A 20,212-nucleotide genomic window follows, 5' to 3' on the forward strand; every position below is an offset into this window, starting at 1 on the left:
TACAGTGTTAAAGCAATGATGAGATTTCAATGTTTTAACAATGTTAGTGTCACTTTGAATTGACTTCATTATGACACGTCTACAACCATTATCTGTTAACTATAAGTTACTTTGTCAAATTCAACAAAGGCTTTATAAAGCTGACCTGTAGCATAATATTTGGTAATTGGCTACATGCAAATGTATACTTTACTAAGACGATAATTGTAAGCAGCGCACTTGATGACACCTACTGTATTACATCTACATGATGAAAACTCTAGGCACTTTTGGGAAGATGCACATACTGCAGATAAAATTGTACGTTTCACAATTACCTATGACTATGTTTCTCTAAAATCAAAACGTAATAATGCTGTGGATATTGTGGATACAAATTTATTAAGTGACATGGCACAACGCATATGTATTACTGCATGGTATAAGTAATATCAATGAATATATTGTCACCGCTATCACACGTGTACATATTGCACCTACAGATTTTATTTCTGCAAAGTATGCTGGATGTAAGACATTAAGGTTTATATGTTTGAATTTGCAGTGACTGCACGGCTGTTTCTGTTACTAATACAATTAAATAAAAGCAAGGCTTTCCACTCACATGTCTGTCGTCAAATTCGAATTCGACGTATTTTTGTTTCAAACAACATTACGTCTGCCACTAAGCAGACAAAAGCATGTATATCTTACCCCTATCAATACCTTGTCTTCCAAAAGTTCCATGTATATGTAGTTCCCTTCAATTAACCTTTTTGTTGGTTGAAATATCATCTGATATTTTTATGTACCAGTTATAGGTGTTTGAATCTCTTGTCATCTTTCTAGACTATCCTGTAATTTGTAGGGAAAGCTAGTTCCTCCCCGTATTATTCAGAACGAGGTGATCACGTTTCTGTAATTATGTTCCAAAGGAAAAGATATTGTTTTCATTTTGCATGTTCTTTTCTGTCATCAACCGATCAGAACATAGATTAAAAACACAGACATAGTAATAGTTACAGATTATGCAAATGCTGTAATAATTTGCATAGATTATGAGAAATGCCGTAAAACACATCTAGTAATAGTAGTGTCATATTTGAGACATATTATGTAGACAGATGTGAATTCAGGATTTATTTTCATAGCAAGTAATAAACGTAAGGTATAGTCCAGTAGTTTATGGTTTGGAACTGCAATGGATATATGTAAATTTTACATTTCCATAGTATTCTGAATCTTGTGAAAATTGAAGAACGCAAACACTAAATGCTTTTGTGAATTTGCTCTACAGATTCCAGTTTCTTCTGTAAGGCAAATCGCTTGTAATTATTCGTCATACTTTCCTACAATTATTCTCCTCAGAAGCTGCTGAAGGAAAAAGAAACACTCTAAATTCCACATTCAATATTGTGTTTAAGCCACGCTTTATGAAAATCTACATTTTCTGATGTCAAATCCTTGTAAATTGTAATCACACTATCAGATATATGAAGCGCGATAAGGAATAGGTTGCCTGTCCTTTGATCTGAAAAGGTTGCTTTCGTGGAGTATTCTGCAGTTCTGTCTTATTTGTTGAAGATGACTTTCTCCACTCCCATCAATGGTACTTCCACTGCCACAGACAACAGGAAGGCCAAACCGTAGGAAAGAGTCACGTTCCCCAAGAAGAAATAGATCTGGAAAAAAGTCAAACGGATGTTGAAAGTAAGCCAACCGATAGTCATGAGACAAGAGACAAAAGTTAGGTGTGATATGTTCTTTGATGCTCAAGTCCCGCTAGTTTGTAAAATGGACAAGGTTTTTATAAAACAATGAAAGCCTGAATAGTTGTCTGTCTAACTTCGCCAAGAAGACTAATGAAACCTAGTGACTTTCTAAGGTACTGCAGCGGTTTTGCCATCTCGTGTTCTGGACATGTTATGGTCGTGACGTATAGTGGTATATACATTTTACATGTCTCTTGGGGCAGAGAGTATTGCTTACTTGAAAGTCAAAATTGGAAAAGGAGGCCCTGCCGGGCAGTCACGGGATGTTTTTCTTTGCACTTTCGGGCATGACCCCTACGTCGCACCGTGGGATGCCCTGCAGCTACCGGGCCCGGGCCGCGAATTTGTTTCAAAATCTGAGAGGTACCCACGCGGGATCTGGCAGTCCATCGGGACAAATTGGTCGCTTCGAAGCCTGTCCAGGGGCTACGTACACCCCTTGATGGGCAACAGGGCAATTGAGACCGAAGATTAAGTAGTGCAGATTTGGGCCCCCTATGGTCTTTTGTGGAACTGCAGGCCTATTAGTTTAGGGTAGTGCAAAGGCAGGCGCTAATTATAACACAAATGCACGCACTATTATCAGGAAGACAGATTACATAATGTACAAAATGTATTTGCTAGCCGCTTTGAGTTGCTCTTTACAGAAGGGTACAATAACGTACCATAGTGAATGTGGTGTAGTGGATGGGCACCTCCAAGGTGAGGTTTACTGCTGCCAGCAGCATAAGATGTATCAGGTAGGCACAGTAGGTCAGTCGGCTCAGGGGCACCCAGGCATCCCAGGAGAGGATGATGTCCACCACTCCTATAGTGAGTACATCACAACGGTCAGTGGGAAATAGTGATCCAGTCCAACGCAACAGGGAGCGTTTAGTAGTATTTCTGGGTGCAATGTTTTTCATATGGTACCTTCAGAGTTGCACATTATGACTGCAAAACGTAAGAATATAACATCTAGATTATTTACGTAAAGCAAATACTGCTTGACAAAGAGTAAAGAACAAAGACTTTGAAGTAGTGCCCTGACGGGAACAGTTTTCGCCCTAGGTATGAAGTAATTGAAATATTCAAATGTTGAGTTGTACTAATATATAACAATTAAACGTTTGATTCCCAAAGATAACATATTGTGCTTTGTGATTCAAAACAACAACAGTAAGAACACGGCTAACGCAGGCAGGAGCTATGTTTGTACCTCCGTATCCATGATGACATGCGACAACCACCCAGCCAAGCGCCAAGGCCCAGACGGTACGGTGAACAGTCAGGTACAGCACGTTCTCGGCTTCCGTCTGGAGAGTAGTTCCGTGGTACTGGCCGTAAGTTGAATACAACACAGTCATGGCAGCGGCAGCAGCAACGAGCCAACCAATAGTCATCAGCAGGCTCATGGTCTGGTGCCGAAAGGTGAGATTTTCAGTTATGGGCAGAAGTTAATACCATTATTGGTGCCTACGTTTGTGATAATCTTTCGATAGATGAGCATTCGCCAAGTGTTGATAACCCTTAATGTCCATCATTTCAGTCACAACAATGATGGTAGCAGTGGCGACTCTTGGAGGGTGTCAAATGTGACACTCTGGGCTTATCTCATACATCAATCATGAGAGAAGGGCAGTTATACTCAACTTTATCACAGTTACTGCACCTGTTTCTGTTTTTTGTTTGTTTCTCTCGTGTGCATAGATTTACTGTGTGAAATCTTTGTGTAACTAAGAATGATTTTTATCTACAATTTGTTCTTTCTCACAAACGGACAAACACTTGTTTGGCTCACCATACTCTTGGTCTGTTTCGGTTTTATCTTGATCAGCAGCCAGCCAACAGCTACTCCCACCAAGTACGGCCCGATACGACAGTACGGCTTTATGTAGTACTTACTCCCGTCCCTGTAGATGGTAAATCTTAACTGTAGATGTTTCTGTGAAATCCTCTACAGCAATGCAAAAGTTGACACAGAAGATTCAAATGACTGTCCAGTTAACGATATCATACAAATAGAAACATTCTGGTAATGTTGAATCAAAGCAATAAGGAAGAGGATTTGTCAGCATAGATTATACAACAGGAACGTTAAATTCAGGATTGCCAAGCTCTATATTGTCAAAGAGATATCTATATATGTCACCGGTTTTGCTGTGACAGCATTGTCAGGAATATCAAACCGTATCCTTACCCGTTGGGTGCTTTCATGTCATATTGCCAACTGATCACTGCAGTAGTGATGAAGCTTGCCAACAGAAGAACCAGCTGCACAGCAATCCCCAATATCTGCCATCTGGGAGTATGCAAATTTTATCATGAACCGCGTAATAATTCTGACGTGTAAGCTAGTTAAACACAAACATCACCATGCATGGACTATGTAAATTCAGAGGCTATTTGCATAAGATTTAAAAACGTTTTAATGGGTATGAGGTCTCCGAACTCTTGTATGCAATGATGTACAACAATCAGCACACCTGTACAGTATGTAGACGAGAGGAACTCCGATGACGAAGAACTGCATATCATTGGCCAAGTACCAGGTCCACGCCATGCACTAAGGAGAGAAAGAGGCACAGATTTAGATGAAGACACTTTAAACATAGCACATACATAATTAGATATACGTAAAAAATGTTGTTGTATATGTGGTTCAAGCACTACTAATTTTACTTGCCGTTTGTCTCGTACACCATATTCACGTAAAACTTAACAAACATATGCCTACCATCCTGTCCAAGTTGACAAAGTTGTTGACATACAGTAGGTTTGTCCACCAGTTGTCACCACAGTTTGGATCTAGCCCGTCAGGATGTTGCGGCCAGAATGGACCAGAGAACATGTAGGGAAGCACCCACATCCACAGCATCATGGCGAACATGTACGTAGGTGTCAACCTGAAGGTGAAAGTCAATTGTGTTCTAGGGCGGTTACTTAAAATATGATATTTCATTTGCTGGTCATTGAGCAAACTGTTCAGTACCCAGCTTTTTTTGATGTAGTGTAGTTGGTGGAATGGTTTTCGTAACAAAACAGAAGAAAACAAAAAATGAAATCAGCTTATAGAAAGATACGATACGTGTGACTAAAACCGAAAACATCGAAAGTGTTAAACTTTCCGATTAAACATCTTTTGGAATGTCCTCACCTCCAATATCTGTGGAAATACACCATCCCATATGGAACTGATTTTCCCTTTTCTCTGTTCTTCTCCATCTGCTTGATTAGAAGGTATGACATCAGGAGTCCACTGGAAGGGAAGACGTGAAAATTGGTGAGATTTTTCATTAAGCAAACATAAATGAACAAATACAGGTAAGATTACAGCACACTCAAGTTACATTAACGTATATTAGCACCGCCATCGAACAAATGATATGTTTAAAATGGGTCAACTGATGGGTCATAAGTTGTTTAATCGCGAATCCTGCCCCCCCCGTAGGTGTTTCTGGTAGGACACGGATTAAGTATTGAACTTAAGTGATTCATAAGGATGCCAAACGACTAGTTTGTACAATGTGACTCTGAGTTAATCATACAATTTGTAGTATAGTTGCAAAGAGAAGATCCACTCAGAGTGGTAAGTCAGAAAGTGAAAGAATGTCAGAGATGTGTCCTTCGGGCCTCGAAAGATGGCCGAAGAGAAGATGCGGGTTACTTAGTAGTTTGTAATGGTGAGCTATTGATCCTAAGAATATAATATTCAATTAAGTTGGAATGACCTATTGCAACGCACAAAAGGATTTAGATGGGGACAAGTTTTTAAACCATGTAACTGAATCACGGTCACCAGTTTTCATTGTAGCTATTTGTTACCTGAGAAAGAAGAAGGAGTCCACAGCAACGGATGCATTACTGATGGCTTGAATTGTAAATGTCTGCAAGGCCTCCGAGACTTGCAGCGAGTTGTCTGAAAGAGCACATGTAGCATAACTATACATTTTAAATGGGTAACGTTAGGTTATAGGGTAATTTCAACATCACGCACACGCACACTAGTACTGGTACATCACACACTCTCGCTGCAGGCAAACCCACACACACTCACGCCGCAAACACACATACACTGGCTACACACTCACGACCCTGATTTTACTTCAAAGTGTTGAACTGCTTTTCTTGGTAATCAGATTTGTCGTTCAATAAGAGGAGTTTTTCATAAACGATAGGAGTTCAACAGGGAGTATCTATGTTGTTTTATACTTATTGCTTTATGGTTATTGCTGAACTCTGGGCACAGATCCCGGATTTTAAAGCGGATCACCACGCGCACCGGAAACGCGGAAACTCAATTGTCGAGTTTTGGGTAACTGAATACGCACAATCTGCATACCAAAGTGTGATTCACTATAACCGTAAGTGTACCCCAGGATGACCCATACATACACCACGCGGACCCAAATGGCTGTAACTCTGTGAGTTGTCGAGTTTGGGGTTAAATACGCACAATCTACATACCGACGTGCGGTTCAGCTGCACCATAGGTGTGCCCCAGAATGACCCAGGTCATACTGATGACGCGGATGCCGTGCAGACACTTGATGCTGCCGGGCGCCTGTTTGGTGCTGAGGAGCTTCCCGATGTTGGTGTAGAGGGAGAAGCACAGGAGGATACGGCCGGTCATACCTGTGGAAGATGGAGCAGTTCAAGACATAGCAAAACTCCACAACTGATATCACATGTTTTATGAAAGAAATACGACTTGTTTGGAATTTAGCCATCTAATTTGGTTGGATATGATGTCGACTTGTGATAGTGTCAACGTTGAAGATCGTAGAAGGGGTTGAAACATCGATAAAAATTATTCGGACCTTTTTCGGTTGCTTGGGTTTCCTTGCGTGGAAGTCGGTTCAGGAGCAGCGTCCTTTCGTCAGGTAAATTCGCAGTGACGTCAGATTCTTGTGCTTCACTCTCCTGCAACATTACGTGAACACACGTCATTGTCACGAGAGTGTATGGAACCATCATCCTCAGAAGACGTAAATGGATTGGGCACATGTTGGGTGAGGAAAGAACCATATGACATGGCGAGAATAGCACCACAGTACGCCAGAAGGAAAGAGGAAACAATGCCGACCGAGGAACACATAGAGGCGAACAGCGCCAAATAGAAAGAACTGGAATGCTTAAAGCATACTTTGGATAGTATCCAGAGGGTTGCCCAAGGCCGGGGGAGAGGGAGATTTGCTGCCCAACATGCCAGGAGTCATTACAGTAAGTAAGTAAATACGTCACTAACATTGCAGTCTTATAAACGTTATGCAATAATATTAATCATCTAAGTAGTATTAGGCAATTCGATAATACTAAATCTTCTACTTCCACTTAGATCATCATAGCACAACGTTCAAAACGATAATATGTGAATGATATATATATATGAATGATAATAATAAGTTTTTTGCAAATAAACGATGACAAGGTCTCTGACTCCTGAAAGAAGTTCTATAACTTAGCATTGATTGTTGGCACATTGAAGGTAAAACCTTTAATTTAATGCTTCTACGAAATCTGCTGTAAGTTACCTTCTGCCTTTTAATGGCCATCAGTCGGGGTTGGTGGATGATGACGTCATAGATAGTTCCCATCGCAATGAGGAGAAGGAGGACGCTGCAGATACAGCTGTACAAAGAACATAGGGGACAGACATGTCAGTCTTAAAACCATTGAACTGCCAGATTTTTAGCCCTATAAAATGCTATCAGTACCAGGGTTGGCCGCTGACCTCCAAAAAGGAACCCCCGAACAAGGCCAAAGTCCCTAACGTCCAGGGTTTATTTGTGCGCTACACGCACGCAAAGCTGCTATTTCGGGGGGATACGCTATCCTGGGTTATATCTGGACGCAGAACACAGGTCATGTATATGTGTGCCGGATATGTCCGGGCTTGGCAGTTTAAGGGTTAGAAGTTGGAAGAGGGTCTTCAATGTCTTCAGCATCTATCCTTAGGCCATAATGATTTGATTACATGGATGACATCTGCGTTCATGTTAATTTTCACCCGTTTCCACAAAAATAGTTTTCGACCACACTGTCAATCGTACACAGCAGCTGTAAAATGAGCAAATATATGCCGTACATTGAAAAAAGATGTCGAAAACGGACACTTTATGTCATAGAATGCCAACGTAAATTCCCAAGTCAAAGATGAAGATGTGAAAGAACAAAAGAAACCTATTGTTCGGTAAACCATAGTCGATGTGTTTAGTCATTTATTCAACCTTCCCGACCACATAGATTTCGTACTGAAGGTAACTTGGGGGGGGGGGGGGGGACAAACATTTTGTATTCCAACGCTCTCATCAGTTTCAGGGTTCCCAGAGGATGTCATCCATATAATCAAATCAACATGGACTAAGTAGACAAACATGTAGTATTCAATGTCTTCAGCCAGGTACAAACAGAAGAATTTAAACATGCTCACATCGCCGCGATAGTGACATTCTGGATTGGTGGGGACTCCTGTGAATAGGCTGACGTCACTTGCAGTATTCCCTGCTGTACAAAGAAACGCCAGTAGATACCTGGAAAAGAACATTTGTCTTCGTTTAGAAAGTATCAGGCTGAGACGCAAGTACATCTCAACGCAATCTAACATATAAGGTACTATACTGAATCATTTGTTTCATAATTAGTAAAATGATTAATAAGAAGTGCAGTGTACTATATGTATAATTACGAATCGGCATATCATAAATATGTTCTATCGACAGTTTGAGTTACGAGCGAGATTCGATGCCTGACTTACTGCCGTCCAATGTTTGGTTGACGTCATGTTGATTACAGGAGCTGGGCACACAAACGCCGATCGTCAACTTAGTCACCCCGGCTATTCCGCCGCCGACCTGGAGAAACAACATTGACTTATCATCGTAGTAATTTATAAGAAACGCGACCTCTACTTTAATTAGCACTTTATTTTAACATTTGCTTAACTACTATAGCTTCTACACACGTACGACTCCAAATCTCCTTCGGGAGACTTTAAAAAGTAATAGCAATGACGAAAACGAACGGGCACGGACCATGAACTAGTTTTTTCTACTATATGTTTTACCATGTATGTGCAATGATATATAGGACTTAAATTATGTAATCTGTATCTCTGTTATATCTTATCTGGCCCTAACCTGCCTCATGACCTTAATGACAAGCGGCCTGCAGTTCAATGTTAGCTTCTCCTGAATGAATAATGGTTCAAACAATCATACACCCACCACTGGTACCAGCGTAGCCATGTAGAACTTCCCATCGAAGGTGATGTTGAAGCCTTTCCTCGTGATGTTCACGCACTGCGAGTAGCTACCGGTCCAGACCAGGTTTCCGCCCAAGATTCCGCTTGGGGGTTTTCCTCCTGCGTCCAGCACTGTTTAAAAATCAGGTTTTGTTATTTCTGATTGATGCAGGTTAATGTTTGTACTAGAACTGTGTCCTATTTGTTGGACGGAATAATTCACCCCGAGCGTCAAATAATTTAAATTTCATGACATGAAACTGAGGAAAACTGTATTTTTCAAATTTTGTATGCTGTAATGTGACCGTACCTTGCCACCAGACCGGAATATGGAATCTGAATATGGACTATTTTTCCATTTTTTATATGTCATGTATGTGTTGATGTTACATGTATGTCTTCCAGGGCCCCATTGTAAAGCAGTGTTTTACGCTGAGATGGGCCATCCTGGTTAAAGAATACAGATATACTATACTACTACTGATAATATGAGGTTCACAAACAATGAGTGGGACTGAAAAAAATAACGCTGGAGACAGCCCTGGTATGTACAACAACTTTTAAAGGGGGTGGTGACATTACTGTGACTCCTATCTGCCGTCTTATATAAAAGCAACAGGGCAAAGATCAGGCAGTATGTTTGCTTTGTGTTTGTTCCATTTGTTGGAAGTTGATTAAGTATTAAGATAAGATAACGCGTCACATTAATGTACCCCCCCCCCCCCCACACACACACAACTGGCATGTGGATTGTCTAAAAAGAATTCAGGCATATATCAAACAAGCTATAACATTGCATTTCAAAGCAATGTCACCGTTATAGTACAAATTGATACTTTTGATTCCATCGACAAATACAATCCCACAATATTCATCTTATCTCCTCAGCATTTAACATTGTCACGCGTTAAATTCAGTCTGATAGTCCTGCCCAACTTGATACTATGAAGGCTAACTAGGAGGTCCTCGGTGCCTGACTTCTTTAAGAATAACCACCATTTCCGGTCAACTATGGGTAGACTGTAGCGGACGCCAAATGCGGATAACTACAGGTAGGCATGTTTTAAAAACCTGGTGTATGTAGCCAGACACCAGGACTGTCAGGACAGTCTTGTATTCCAATAGTTGTCAGTCTGTGTTCCATTCCATTGACGTAATCCTTAGTTTATTTTATTTCATATTTGATCTATTGAACGAACGTCTCCACCACGGTGGACTGTATTAGTCTCCAAGCAGACCCTACGGTGCCTTAGAAATAGTATCAAAGCTGGCCAGGGACTTAGTGCCCGTTCGACTCCCTTAGCCGGCTATCTCCCTTTGGCCGGCTATACTCCTTTGCCAGCTTTGATACTATCTCTAAGGCACCGTTGGGTCTGCTTGGAGACTAGGCTGTATGAGAAAACAGATGTTCCTTGTTCAGGTCGCCTTCCCTGGACGAAGGAATCGATAGATATGGAGTTCACTTACTTTGCAGGGCGTACATCTTTCCATGGGACAGGTCTGCGTTGTACTGTGCAACATCCTTCTGACACTGTTGGCTGATGTTGCCGGTGGGTTGGGCGGGTATGGAGATATCAGTCCAGTTCACGGTGCTGAAATCGCGGATGGTGTTGACAAGTTTCTGCTGAAAAGGTTCTTTTGAGCTGATTAAGGAGGCCAAGAAGTTAAACTGGCCTGTAGCGTCGGGAACACCTTGTTTCCATACCGCCTGTGACCTGGCTAAGATCACTACAGCCAAACAAAGATAAATGTACAAGAACAGTCTCATGTTACTGTTCATATTAGCAGGGGAGCGGCACTTCTTCACCACGTCTAGAAGCTATGCAAATAAGGTTTAGTGTCGAAGCTATTTTGATACCGGTCAGAAGACGGGGCCGATGACGTAGTTACACAAATAGGTGATAACGCGCTGAATGCACTTTGAGAACCGTGCGCAATACGTTGGGAACAGTTGTTTATGGAGGCTTTTAAGGCTATTTAAAAATAGCCATTTTGCGAAACCTTGCTTTTTCTGCACAAGAACTTAACTTTCAACTTGTAATAAGTTACAGGTTTTCGTACAACAAATCCATCGGAACCATGTAAGAAGCAGCCCATAGCACCAGTCAAAACCATTTGTAAGGTTTGTTTATTTAGTAACAAGGCAGTTACAGGAAGTTAGTACATATAAACCTACATGGGGTATATGGAGTTAGTACCTATAAACTGCCATGCAATGATCTGAATGGGCAGAATTGCCCAAACCGCTGACCAAGACTATCTGTTATTTCTGTGTGACCCACATGAATACAGTCTGTTTGTAAAACGACTCAGTTGTTGGGATTGTTGAAATGACCTAAATATCTAATCTCCAAGCAGATCCTACGGTAGCATAAGATAGTATCAAAAGCTGGCAGAGAAGTGAAGTCGGCTTAGGAGCGTGTTTCGCTACAAGGCAAATGGACACCTTCTGGCTGACTACACTCTTTGGCCAGTTTGGTACTATCTTATGCCATTGTAGAATCTGCTTGGAGATTACTAAATATCACCCTCTGAAGAAAACAGACCTTTGGTAGACCAAATATTTTTACTACAGGTTTTGCGACAGCAAAAACTTATCTTGGTTATGCTCCCAATCATGGGCGCCGCCATATTGACATGTGATGGATGATGGGAAATGCGGCACTTACCATAAGGTTGCCATTGGTGATTGGGAATGTTGATATTTTCTTTGTTGTATGGCAGGAACCGTATGCAGTGGAGGTCGCTTAATTGCACATCCAATTTGCCAACGAATTCCGTGCAATTATCCGGCGTGTGCGATAATGCGAAGTTACCCAGTTGGACCGCACCGCCACGGGATTTGGGGATTCCGTGCAATTGACCGAAGTGTGCGTTTATTATACTTGCAAATAACTGGCTTCCACTGTACTTGTGAGAAATGCAACAATGATTTGAATTCAAAGGAGCTTCTAGGTAGATATGTACAAGTCAAGCTAAAAAAATTCAATTTGCATATCAACTAGAAAAATAAAGTTTTAGCAATTAGAGATATCACGAAAGGCCAATCTCTTTTATTTAACACAGATTTTACTTTTAGCAGTTTTTGCTAGTTAATTGATTGTGCAAATTGGCTTCTTTTAAGCTTATTACGTACGTATTTAGTTAAAGTACCGCATCCGTACGTTGTAAGCACGTACAACTCACCAGTTGCACATCGAACTATGCACGCAACCACTGACGGCATTCAGACCACATACTTATTACCGCAACCGAATCCACATACCACATACTTATACCACAGAACACATACTTATTATCGTGCGAGTGACGTGCGTTGACGTACTCCCACCCTGTTGTTGCCAGTCCTTCCCCAAAACGTGGCCTCCAAAAAAAAAACGTACGGCGGGTTGTGCCCCTAATATGGAAAACGATTCTACAACACTCAACAGATGCCACATCGAAAATTGTACGTCCCTTGCCAGCGCTATCGGTCGACCAAAGAAAAGGGTAAGTTTAGCAAGTTTTTGCTAGGGTCGGTCAGGTGACCGTGGAAACACAACGTAGGGAGCTAGACCACGGGAATAAAAACGTCGTAGCCGAGCAGTCCAGAATTCTAAAACAACCACCAGCATGAGTGTGCGGGCTGGTACATTCGCGGATTTAGAGTGTACAGTCTAACCGTCAACTGGATGGTTTGTGTCTGAGAATATAATTTGTTACCTAAGAAGAGATTTGGCTTGTTGAAATGTGTATGCTGACTGCTAGTTAAGTTATTACCTGCATGTATGCAGGTATGGTTTTCATGGGCGTGGGAATTTTTGGTAGCTGGGGATGTAGGGCGCTGATGGTGCGAGCACGACGATTTTTGGTACGTGGGTTGGGGGTGGTAGCCTGACACGCAGGTGTGATTTTGGGCCTCCTGGCGCTTGAACTTGACATTGAAGGTGGCATTTTTTGTGTTTTTTGGGCACTTTTGGCGCTGTGTGTACGGAACGATACGCGCCATTGCGACGATTTTTGGTGCATGGGTGGGAAGCTGTTGTCTGTTGCCTAGGATTGACTTTGGGCCTTGTCGCGTTTGAACTTGACACGGCAGGTCGAATTTTGTGTCCGAGAGGGGGTTTTCCGGAGTTATATCTTCTGAACGGTTGGTGCGGGCGCGATGATATTTGGCACATGTGTTGGCGATGGCTGAATAATTCTCAATTTTGATTTTGGCGAACCAGTCCAAGATACTTATCATGTCAACACAGTCTTCGGATCGGCGGACCACTTCCGTCAGGAGTCTTCAAATCTTTGGACTTTTGGAAGTCAGCTCCGCTCTTGAAGTTGATAGTCCCGGGGTGGTAAGGAACGAGGAAGAGGGCCGGATTCAAATGACCAGAAGTGGAGCCATCACTGGTACTGGTCGCGTCGAGAATTATGGAAGACTTATACCTGGGAATACGAGTGCATCCCGACGTCCATGCGAGGATTTCTTCAAACTTTGAAAACTTCTGGATTGTTGAGGCGGACAATTCCAGCTTGATAATCGAACCCAGATCCACAGCCATTCATAAGATATCCTCCAGAGTGTTAGGAGGGGTGACCACGTGGAAAAATGGAGTGATAATTGGCGGCGTTTCTGAAGGTTCCGTTATCATACAAGGCAACTGTTACGTTGGACAGGCAACAGTTTTCAGTGGCCAGATCACATGGAAGTCTGGAAGCATCTCTCTCCAAGAAGACCAGTGTTCCACAAGATCGTATGACTCATCCGGCATCATGAGATCTACTTGTTCTGAGAAATATATCCTGAACACGGGAGACATCATTCTAGATACTTCATCAGACAAGGCCATATCTACTGGCGTAGATCTCGTCAACAAGGGAAACATCAAATGGCTTTTTGGGAAAATGGTAGTGGAAGGAAGCATGAAGAACCTTGCTAGTGGAACTTTTGAAATCACTGACACATTCAACACAGACCGTATCTGGCAGAATAGTGGAAACACGTTAGAAAACAGCGGTATACTTTTACTAACCAACGCACGCTGTCTTTTCCAAGATAGATACGGGACCAGAAGAGGCTTGCTTCAGAACAAAGGAAGGTTGTCCCTTCGTGAAGAATCTTACTTACAAATAGACACTTTAACAAGTGGCGGTGAGGACGCTTTGCTTGAAATGTCCACGGAATCAACGGTTACTGCTTCACAAATCATCATAGAACGTGGCACGGCATATCTACAGGGTCAGGTCAATGGAAGACTGGTCATAAACGGTGGAAAACTCAATCCAGCTGGAACAAGCGTGATCGGATCACTGTCCATTGAAGGTAGCCTCGTTATGTCAAATACAAGTGTCCTGGAAGTTGATCTGGTCAGCCCTCTGCCCTCAGCTGTGTCGGACACTTTGACCGTCTCCTCTGATGTTGAGCTTCACGGGAAGCTCACTGTAAGCTGGAACCCTGATGACCCTACTCCCAGCAACATGGATACTTTCCCTATCATAGCGTACGGAGGGAGTTGCCGGATAGATGAACTGGTGACGGTTTCAACCCACGATAACGTCAACTTCAACACCACTTGTGGGGACTCCTTTATCACTGTAACAGTCCTCCGATAGAGCAATGTTACTCATAACCAGATCGTGTGGTTTCCGTCCGTGCTTCTTATATGACAGAACAATAAAGCTCACTTTGAATTGACTTCATTCTGACACGTCTACAACCATTATCTGTTAACTATGAGATGTACATGTAGTTACTTTGTCAAATTCAACAAAGGCTTTATAAAGCTGACCTGTAGCATAATATTTGGTAATTGGCTACATGCAACTCTATACTTTGCCAAGATGATAATTGTAAGTAGCGCACTTGATGACACCTACTGTATTGCATCTACATGATGAAAACTCTAGTCACTTTTGGGAAGATGTACATGTATGACTGCCGATAAAATTGTACGTTTCACAATTACCTAATAGTATGATTATCTAAAATCGAAAAGTAATGATGCTGTGGATGTTGTGGATACAAATTTATTAAGTGATATGGCACATCACATCTCTTGGTATAAGTAATATCAATTAATACATTGTCACCGCTATCAGAGTGCTGATACGTGTACATATTGCACCTATAGATTTTATTACTGAAAATTATGCTGGATATAAGACATTAAGGTTTATATGTTTGACTTTGCTGTGACTTCACGTCTGTTTCTGTTGCTAATGCGATTAAATAAAATCAGGGCTTTCCACTCACATATGTGTCTTCAAATGTAGCATATTCATGTTTCAAACAACACTAAGTACGTCTGCCGCTAAGCAGATAAAAAGCATGTATATCTTACACTAATCAACACTTTGACTTCCATGTATATGTAGTTCCCCTCAGTTTACTTTTCTTTGGTTGAAATATCATCTGATATTTTAATGTAACAGTTATAGGCGTTTGAATCTCTTGTCATCTCTCTAGACTGTCCCGTAATTTGTAGGGAACGTTAGTTCCTCCCCGGAATTCAGAGTGAGGTGATCACATTTGTGGAATAATGTTCCGATGGAAAAGATACTGTTTTCATTTGCCTGTTCTTTCCTTTCTGTCATCAACCGATCAGAGCATAGATATAAACACACAGGCATAGTAATGGTTACAGATCATGCAAATGTTGTAATAATTTGCATAGATTATGAGAAATTCCGTAAAACACATCTACTAATAGTAGTGTCATATTTAAGACATAATATGTAGACAGATGTGAATTCTTTTCATTGCAAGTAATAAACGTAAGCTATAATCCATTAGTTTATGGTTTGGAACTGTAATGGATACATGTAAAGTTTTCCATAGTATTCTGAATCTTGTGAAAATTGAAGAATGCAAACGCTAAATGCTTTTGTGAATTTGTTCTACAGATTCCAGTTTCTTCTCAAAGGCAAATCGCTTGTAATTATTCGTCATACTTTCCTACACTATTATTTTTCACAGAAGCTGCTGAAGAAAAACAAACATTCCAAATTTCATAATCACTATTGTGCTAAATTCTCACTGCATGCAAATCTAAAGTTCATTTAAATTTCTGATGCTTGCTAAGTATAATCACACCATCAGAAATATGAAAGATGATAAGGAATAGGTTGCCTACCCTTCGTTATGAAAAGGTTGCTTTCGTGTAATATATCTATGTTCTGTCTTATTTGTTGAAGATGATTTTCTCCACTCCCATCAACGGTACTTCCACTGCCACAGACAACAGGAAGGCCAAACCGTAGGATAGAGTCACGTGTCCCAAAAAGAAGTAGATCTGGAAAAACGTCAGACGGATGTTGAAAGTCAGCCAACCGATAGTCATGAGACAAGATACAAAAGTTAGGTGTGATATGTTCTTTGATACTCAAGTCCCGCTAGTTTGTGTGTTGGACAAGGTCTTTGTGAAACAATGAAAACCTGAATGCTTGTCTGTCTAACTTCGCCAAAAAGGCTATTATGAAGCCCTTGTTACTTTCTAAGGTATTGCAGCGGTTTTGCCAGCCCGTGTTCTGGTATAGTCGTGACGTATAGTGGTATATACATTTTACATGTCTCTTGGGGCAGAGAGTACTGCTTACTTGAAAGTCACAATTGGAAAAGGAGGCCCTGCCGGGCAGTCACGGGATGTTTTTCTTTGCACTTTCGGGCATGACCCCTACGTCGCACCGTGGGATGCCCTGCAGCTACCGGGCCCGGGCCGCGAATTTGTTTCAAAATCTGAGAGGTACCCACGCGGGATCTGGCAGTCCATCGGGACAAATTTGTCGCTTCGAAGCCTGTCCAGGGGCTACGTACACCCCCTGATGGGCAACAGAGCAATGGACCCTTCCAGCCGAACACCATTAGCCCCGCCCCCTGTTCCATCTCGGGTTCTATTTCAAAACCTCGGTCAAAAACGGCGCGAGTTGCAAAAACATGGCCGCCGCCGCTATTCAGCTGAGGATACTGACTGACTTCGGTTTAGCTTTTGGGGCCCGAAATCCTCTCAGAACGGGCGAAAGAAAAATGCTATGCATTCCTTGTGTAAGGCTACATACACTGGGTACAGTCGTTTGAAGAGGGGCGGAAATAGCTGCGGTAAGGGCGATATCATTTCAGTCCGAGCGGAAGCGGGAGGCGCTCCATAATATTACCTTGTTGGTGGGCAAGAGTACCCGGTTTCTGACATGCGGTGATGCAGGTGTAAAGCTGGGTACATATATCTGTGACAGGTTTTCTACTGCGTTTGTTGCATGCATGGCATTTGCATACATGCTCTGGGGAAAACCCAAATTAAGAATAAAGCAGCTCGGTCACTCACGGAGAGGGAGCTTGTACCACATGCCAAATATGAGACCCTATAGACAATGTCCGCTAGTGCAGAATCCCGTCTCTTCTACGTACACTGCTTACATGTACATCCTACCCAGGAACAAAGTAATGCTATGAAGCACCTACACTTGCCAAAACAACTATTCTCAGCCGGTGTAGTCTTCAACAAAAAGGGCATGGCATTTTTCTGCCGCCATTTCTGTCCCACTAGGGCTGTTTTTGACCGAGTATTCGATATAGAACAGGTGATTCTATTTGTTCGATATGGCATTCGGCTGGAAGGGTCCATTGAGACCGAAGAGTAAATAGTGCAGATGTAGGCCCCCTATGGTCGTTTTTGAAACTGCAGGCCTATTCGTTTAGGTTAGTGCAAAGGTAGTCGCTCATTATAGCACAAATGCACGCAATAATTAGCAGGAAGACAGATTGCATAATGTACTAGTATGTATTTGCTAGTCACTTTGAGTTTTTCTTTACAGAAGTGTACATAAACGTACCATAGTGAATGTGGTGTAGTGGATGGGCACCTCCAAGGTCAAGTTTACTGCTGTCAACAGCAGAATATGTATGAGGTAGGCACAGTAGGTCAGTCGGCTCAGGGGCACCCAGGCGTCCCAGGAGAGGATGATATCCACCACTCCTGTAGTGATTACATCTCAACGGTCAATGGGAAATAGTGATCCAGTCCAACGCAACAGGGAGCGTTTATTAGTATTTCTGAGTACAATGTTTTTCATATGGTACATTCAGAGTTGCACAATATGACTACAAAACGTAATAATATAATATCTAGATGGTTTACGTAAAGCAAATACTGCTTGACAAAGTGTAAAGAACAAAGACTTTGAAGTAGTGCCCTGACGGGAACAGTTTTCGCCCTAGGTATGAAGTCATTGAAATATTCATATGTTGAGTTGTACTAATATATAACAATTAAACGTTTGATTCCCCAACATAACATATTGTGCTTTGTGATTCAAAACAACAACAGTAAGAACACGGCTAACGCAGGCAGGAGCTATGTTTGTACCTCCGTATCCATGATGACATGCGACAACCACCCAGCCAAGCGCCATGGCCCAGACGGTACGGTGAACAGTCAGGTACAGCACGTTCTCGGCTTCCGTCTGGAGAGTAGTTCCGTGGTACTGGCCGTAAGTTGAATACAACACAGTCATGGCAGCGGCAGCAGCAACGAGCCAACCAATAGTCATCAGCAGGCTCATGGTCTGGTGCCGAAAGGTGAGATTTTCAGTTATGGGCAGAAGTTAATACCATTATTGGTGCCTACGTTTGTGATAATCTTTCGATAGATGAGCATTAGCAAAGCGTTGATTACTCTTAATGTCCATCATTTCTGTCACAACAATGATGGTAGCAGTGGCGACTCTTGGAGGGTGTTAAATGTGACACTCTGGGCTTATTTCATACATCAATCATGAGAGAAGGGTAGTTATGCTTATCGACTTTATCAGAGTTACTGCACCTGTTGCTGTTTTTTTGTTTCTCTCGTGTGAATAAATTTACTGTGTGAAATCTTTGTGCAACTAAGAATTATGTGTACTTACTTGTGTCATCTACAGTTGTTTTTTTCTCACAAACGCACAAAAACTTGTTTGGCTCACCGTACTCTTGGTCTGTTTCGGTTTTATCTTGATCAGCAGCCAGCCAACAGAAACTCCCACCAAGTACGGCCCGATACGACAGTACGGCTTTATGTAATACTTAAAGAAGTCCCTGCGGATGGTAAATGTTAACTGTAGATATTTCTGTGGAATCCTCTACAGCAATGTTAACGTTAATACAGAAGATTCAAATGACTATTCAGTTAACGACATCATATAAATCGAAACATTTTGGTGATATTAAGTCAAAGCAATGAGGAAGAGGAATTGGTCAGCATAGATTATATAACAGGAAGTTTAAATTCAGGAGTTAAAAGCGTTATATTGGGAAAGAGACGGCATTGTCAGAACTGTCAAACCGTATCCTTACCCATCTGGTGCTTTCATGTCATATTGCCAACTGATCACTGCAGTGGTGATGAAGCTTGCCAACAGAAGAACCAGCTGCACAGCAATCCCCAATATCTGCCATCTGGGAGTATGGAAGTTTTATCATGAGCCGCGTAATAATTCTGACGTGTAAGCTAGTTAAACACAAACATCACCATGCATGGACTATGTAAATTCAGAGGCTATTTGCATAAGATTTAAAAACGTTTACATGGGGTATGAGGTCTCCAACTTCTGTTTGCAATGAGGTACAACAATCGACACACCTGTACAGTATGTAGACGAGAGGAACTCCGATGACGAAGAACTGCATATCATTAGCCAAGTACCAGGTCCAGCTCATGCACTGAGGAGAGTGGGTGAAAAGACACTTTAAACATAGCACACATATTCATGGGGTATATACATAGATATAAATGAACATGTTGTTTTATATATGGTTCAAGCACCACTGACTTTACTTGCCGTTTGTCGTGAACACCATATTCACGTAAAACTAAACAGACATCTGCCTACCTCCCTATCAAAGTTGACAATGTTGTTGACATACAGTAGGTTAGTCCACCAGTTGTCACCACAGTTTCGAGCCAGCCCGTCCGGAGGATGCGGCCAGGATGGACCAGAGAACATGAAGGGAAGCACCCACATCCACAGCATCAAGACGAACATGTATGTAGGTGTCAACCTGAGGGTGCAGAATGCAGGCAATTGTGTTCTAGGGCGGTTCCTAATATGAAATTTCATTTGCTGGTCATTGACTAAAATGTTCAGTACCCAGCTTTGTTTCATATAGTGTAGTTGGTGAAATGGTTTTCGTAACAAATAGAGGAAAAAAAATTAAAACCAGCTGATAGAAAGATACGATTCTTGTGACTAAGACAGAAAATATCGAAAGTGTTAAACTTTCAAAAGAGCTTTTGAA

At 41.8% G+C, this 20,212-nt stretch overlaps 1 protein-coding gene across 1 annotated transcript; it reads right to left on the reverse strand.

Moving 5' to 3' along the window:
* Window positions 1-1,104: 1,104 nt before the first annotated feature.
* On the reverse strand, window positions 1,105-18,501 carry LOC118432807 (nose resistant to fluoxetine protein 6-like). The gene is made up of 18 exons (XM_035844427.1): window positions 18,306-18,501; window positions 17,773-17,915; window positions 10,441-10,792; window positions 8,957-9,105; window positions 8,488-8,584; window positions 8,164-8,263; window positions 7,265-7,361; window positions 6,551-6,653; window positions 6,198-6,365; window positions 5,556-5,649; window positions 4,888-4,989; window positions 4,468-4,636; window positions 4,217-4,296; window positions 3,931-4,032; window positions 3,532-3,643; window positions 2,950-3,148; window positions 2,417-2,559; window positions 1,105-1,661 (listed from the first exon to the last, which is right to left on the reverse strand). Exons 1-18 carry the CDS (start codon window positions 18,499-18,501, stop codon window positions 1,551-1,553), a joined length of 2,517 nt encoding a protein of 838 aa, XP_035700320.1. The 3' UTR covers window positions 1,105-1,550.
* Window positions 18,502-20,212: the final 1,711 nt, after the last annotated feature.

This window comes from Branchiostoma floridae, chromosome 16 (assembly GCF_000003815.2).
Source record: "Branchiostoma floridae strain S238N-H82 chromosome 16, Bfl_VNyyK, whole genome shotgun sequence".
Lineage (NCBI taxonomy): Eukaryota > Metazoa > Chordata > Leptocardii > Amphioxiformes > Branchiostomatidae > Branchiostoma > Branchiostoma floridae.